Here is a 5,005-nt window from a genome sequence, read left to right as displayed (position 1 = left end):
GGGTATTAAAAGTGTCCTAGTGTGTTGCTGTGGGTTAATGCGCTGGACTGCAAAGTCATTTGAACCACAAGTTCAGAGGTTCAATCTCACCAGCGCTCCTCGGAAACCCTATACAATACAGGGTCACTGTGGGTCGGAACCGACCCTATGCCACTTAACAGTAACAACAACTTAACTAAGCCATAGTATTTTCAATCACCTTTGAATTTATGGTGCCAGTGAATACGGAATATATCATGGACTGCCAAAAGAAGGAACAAATCTGTCTTAGGAGAAATATAGCCAGAATGCTCTTTAAAAGGGATGAAGGTGAGACTGTCTCACACACACTGGACATGTTGCTAAGAGAAACCAGTAGCTGGAGAAAGATATTATGCTATATATAGTACAGGGTCAGAAAAAGAGACAAAAAGCCTCACAAAGATGGACTGATACAGTGACTGCAACAACTGGCTCACCACAGTAATAGGAGGATGGAGCCGACCTGAGTGGTGTTTCTATTGTACATAAAGTCACTCACTGTGAGTCAGAACCAACTTGACGCAACATAATAACAAGTACTAATTTGGAAAACTAACGAAGTCATTACTGAGTATATAATGAAAATATACTCTTTATAAGGAACATCTATACAACCAAAAATTACACAGAACCATTACTAAAATCAAACAATAGCTATGCAGAGGAAAACTTTTGCAAGACCAGTGTTTTTTTAAGGTATAATAATGTCACAAGTATAAAGTCCTAGGCATGCACCGTTAAAAAAGGCCCACTACGCAATTCCCGATGAGCATAAATTGTAGTATGCATAGGAAGTAGGAAGGCACACCGGAAGAAAACTACCACTCACCTAACATAAAGAAAAGAACTGAAACAAAGAAACAAAAGCAACACCTATGAACATAACCTAAGAACCAAGCTGGAGTTAAGACTTCACATTTCAGAAATGAGGCTATGGAATCATGATATAAGCAGAATGGTTGTTGTTATGTGCCATGGATTTGGTTCCGACTCATAGCGACCCTGTATAGGGTTTCAGAGGCTGTAAATCTTTACAGGAGGTTTATCGAGGCTGTTTGAAACTGCCAGCTGTTCCGTGGGAGAATGATAAGCAGAATACAAGATACTAAATGGGAATGCCACATCAAAACTGCAACCTATTAATATCCAAAAAATAACTTAATAATAATCTAAGCTATACTGATAAGAGTAACTTGACTGCTTGAAAATCAACAAAACATTTACTCAGATAACTTAAAACAGAAACCCAACCTTAACTATTAAAAATTTATTGTGGAAGGAGCTCTGGTAGCGTAGTGGTTACGGAATCAGGCTGTGAATCAGGTCAGCAGTTCGAAACTACCACCTGTTCTGCAGAAAAAAGATGAGGCTTTCTGCTCCCGTAAAGATTTACAGCCTTGGAAACCCTGTACAGGGTCGCTATGAATCAAAACTGATTCCACGGCATATAACCACCACCACCATGTATGCCATACATCTTCTAGTCAGTCAGCCAGCCAGCCATTAAAAAAAAACAAAACAAAAGGTGGTGTGGGAATAATAGCCCTGTCAGCTTAAAAGATTTGTAGCAACTCTTTTAGGTTCTCTTCACCTTTAGGTGGATAAAGAATTGCCTAAAGGAAGCTGCCAAGTAAATTTAACTAAGAATTAAAATCCCTGACAAATTACAAATAAAACCACTAGTCCTCTGCCAGCATACAATGAGGTATGGAAAAATTCCATTTTTTCCACAAACATCCTGAAGCCCCCTCTCATAGTCACACCTTCAAATACTCATTTATGGTTGGCTGTTTTATTTTTATTTTTTAATTACTTACAAATTACTGACTCTATTTAAACATCTTAGTTCTCAAGACTGACCCTTTTGCAGCATTCCACTAAAAACAGAGAGTGAAAATAAAGTATTTTACTTTAGCTAATTGTATCAAGTCTAATTACCTAGTTTTGTAACTGATTTCTGGTTATGTAAGATTTTAACATTATGGGAAGAGTAAAGGATATGTGGGAATGTACTATTCTTTTGCAACTCCTCTATAAATCTAAAGAGTATACCAAAGTAACATTAAAAAAATAAAAAGCTCAACATCTTAATACATTACCTCCTTTATATTACCAAAAGTTCTAGGCAAAAAAAAAAAAAAAAATCACCAAAAGAATCTAGATGTGGTGCTTTACTACAGTAATTTACTTTAAGTGTTAAGACATAGCATTATTTGAGAAACAACTTGCTATTGTTAACTTAAGGGTTTTTTTATTAATTTTGTGACAGACTTACATAGTAAAACATATTCTACCTAACCATAACTTTATCCCTGCATGTACGGATTTTAATTCAAGTGTCATTTAGATTTTAACATGGGCAACAAATTCAGAGATTCTTAGGAATAAGAAAGGAAATACAATTCACTACTATAACCAGACTAAATACATAAGCTTTATTTATAAAAACAAAAAACAAACCCTTAAAAAAAATAAATCAGTGCTTTTAAACTCTGAAGTGGGTAATCCACTTGTTTGAAATACTATTTCAAATTCATGACATCCTAAGATTTTGATTAGGGAACAACAGTCTGAAGAAGGCAGCATTAGAAAAAGGTATAGTAATCATTACCTTGAATCAAATCAAGTGCCAGCATCTCCCCCGAAACAATCAGCACTCTTCCAAGTTTCTAAATGAACCTAGGTTCCTAAATCATGAAAGTTTGTAAACTGACTGGTTGCCAGATATTTTTAGTCTATACTGTAACACAGCTAAACCGTTCAATAATTATACAACTATACCTAATAGTTATTTCTTAAAGGTAGTAGAATGATATACCGTAATTAATCTATTAACTAAAATTATACTTCTGCAAACTTCTTTTAAAATAAGAATTCCATGAATATCAAAGAAGAGAAACACTAAGAGGCTTGGGGACAACTTTTAATCTATATAAAATAAGCATAATTCATGCCCAAACTTAAATCCGGACGGTTATGGCCTTCACAACATTTCTTCATTTAAGTTCTCTTCTTGAGCTTTACACAGCTTAAAAAAGTAACCTATCCCTTAGCGGATCCAACCAGCTTTAAACAATCTAATTCTCTGAGACCTAGATTTAAGACATATAAAATCACCAGAAATGTGAAGCTTTTCATGAAATCCTGAAATAATGACTACAAAAGAAACTAATTTTCTAGCAGATAATATTGTTATAAAGCAAAGCTTATATATATATAGTTTTCTGATACTCTAATGCTTTTCCACATGCCTTTTAGTCTACAATTTATAAATACAATTTTCCATCAGTGAGGCCAGATATAATTTCTTCTAAATATGTAAGGAATTAAAAGTTTGAAGAGGACATATGCTGTAAATCAGGAACCACCGAGTCAGAGCACTACACAAAGAAAATTTAAAAATCAAGAAAGAGATGTTTAACACTATTGTTTGTTCTTTTAAATTGGTGATTTTAACTAAACCTCTATATTGGTGCTGTGGGATAAAGCACTGGACCTACAGGTCAGTTTGAACCACAAGGCCAGTGGTTTACACTCATCAACCACTCCTTGGAAACGCTATACAAGGTTGCTATTAGTAGGAACTGACTCCACAGCACTTAACAATAACAACAAATATTCATGTTTACAATGCTTCCTATACTCTTAAATTATATCATGTGGCAAGTAACACAAGTTGATGGTGTGATATCTTATTTCAACTAGTTGCAAATGAATTCTCATTATAACCAATGCACATAACCCTCTTTAATTAGTTATTATACCATAGAATCCTCCAAGATAATTGTCCCAAGTGGAAAAACACAATGCAGAGCTTTTATCTCTTCCTTAAAGATTTTCAAGTATTATAGAAACAAAATCCATAAAAAAATTATATAAAAATTTTGACATTCCATCTTGCTTTACTAATTATGGGAGTATAGAAAGCAATGTGAACAAAAACAAAAGTTCTTTAAGATTTGCTTATACTAAGAAATACTGTAACTATGTTTATTAGCTGTTGTCTAGCTTCAAGTATAGGACATATCTGTGGTTCTATTACTAGGAGAAATCAATGATCTCATGTAACTCAAAAAGGAGATGGTGGGGTAACAAAAAGATATCTGACTTTGGTTTTTAAGAACCTACTATTGACCCTGAAATGCCAGACTTCAACAACAAAAAAGATTACAGCAGCAAGTCATCACTTCAGCAAACCTTATTAGAAATTCTGAAATAAGTAATAGTATTCCCCCATGCCCCCTACCCCACCTGTCCCACTCAATCAGTTATCTTCTCTTTTTGTTTTTCTGGTTTTTTAGCAGCAGGCAATTCAAGGCTTGCCCACTGCATAGGTTCAGCTTTTCTCATGGTGATCTCAATCTTCGTGGCAGTCATAGTTACATAGCTCCGCTTTACATCAATCACCTGCAACATAGCAAAGAGAATTAAAGTAAACATACGTAGTTTAATTAGTCCCAATAAAAATATTAATCTCACCTTTGCTAACTTTTGATATGGTATCTTGTCCTATTTATACCACTATTTTTTTAAATCAGTGCTTAAATTATAAGAAAAAGTTGTATTAGCTACAGAATACTTACACCCCATAATTTCACATTTTGATGGAATTCCTTTTCTCCTTCAAATACAACAAGTACATTTAACTGAAAAGAGACACAGAAAGTCAATTAGCCGATCAAACTCAACCAAAACTTTACAATACCCAAATTTTAAAAACAGACACAGATAAAAATTAAGCTATTGTGAGAAAGTAAGACACCATCAATACTGTATTTTTTTTTAATCTGTGAAAACCATTTTAAAAATTAAAAAAAAAACAAAAACACTGACTTGAAGTTTCATACTAAGAGCTAAGTACAATTCTATTCCTAAACTATCGAGTCCGAACCGACTCATAGCGACCCCATGCACAGCAGAACGAAACAATGTTCCATCCTGGGCCAACCTCACTACCGCTGCCACACTTGAGTCCATCAATGAT

The 5,005-nt window shown here is 34.4% G+C and overlaps 1 protein-coding gene across 1 annotated transcript in view; it reads right to left on the bottom strand.

Moving 5' to 3' along the window:
- Window positions 1-4,065: 4,065 nt before the first annotated feature.
- The window catches only part of CHORDC1 (cysteine and histidine-rich domain (CHORD) containing 1), a 42,837-nt gene continuing 41,897 nt past the window's right edge, over window positions 4,066-5,005 (bottom strand). The window contains exons 10-11 of the mRNA XM_006871208.1: window positions 4,605-4,667; window positions 4,066-4,428 (exon numbers count right to left, since the gene is read on the bottom strand). Of these exons, the coding sequence (XP_006871270.1) occupies window positions 4,282-4,428; window positions 4,605-4,667 (210 nt within the window). The 3' untranslated portion in view covers window positions 4,066-4,281. The remainder of the gene's footprint in view (window positions 4,429-4,604; window positions 4,668-5,005) is intronic.

The sequence above is a fragment of the Chrysochloris asiatica genome, unplaced genomic scaffold (genome assembly GCF_000296735.1).
Source record: "Chrysochloris asiatica unplaced genomic scaffold, ChrAsi1.0 scaffold00163, whole genome shotgun sequence".
Classification (NCBI taxonomy): domain Eukaryota; kingdom Metazoa; phylum Chordata; class Mammalia; order Afrosoricida; family Chrysochloridae; genus Chrysochloris; species Chrysochloris asiatica.
Note: the sequence above shows the minus strand (reverse complement) of the source record. Positions and strands in the feature narration are given on the sequence as shown.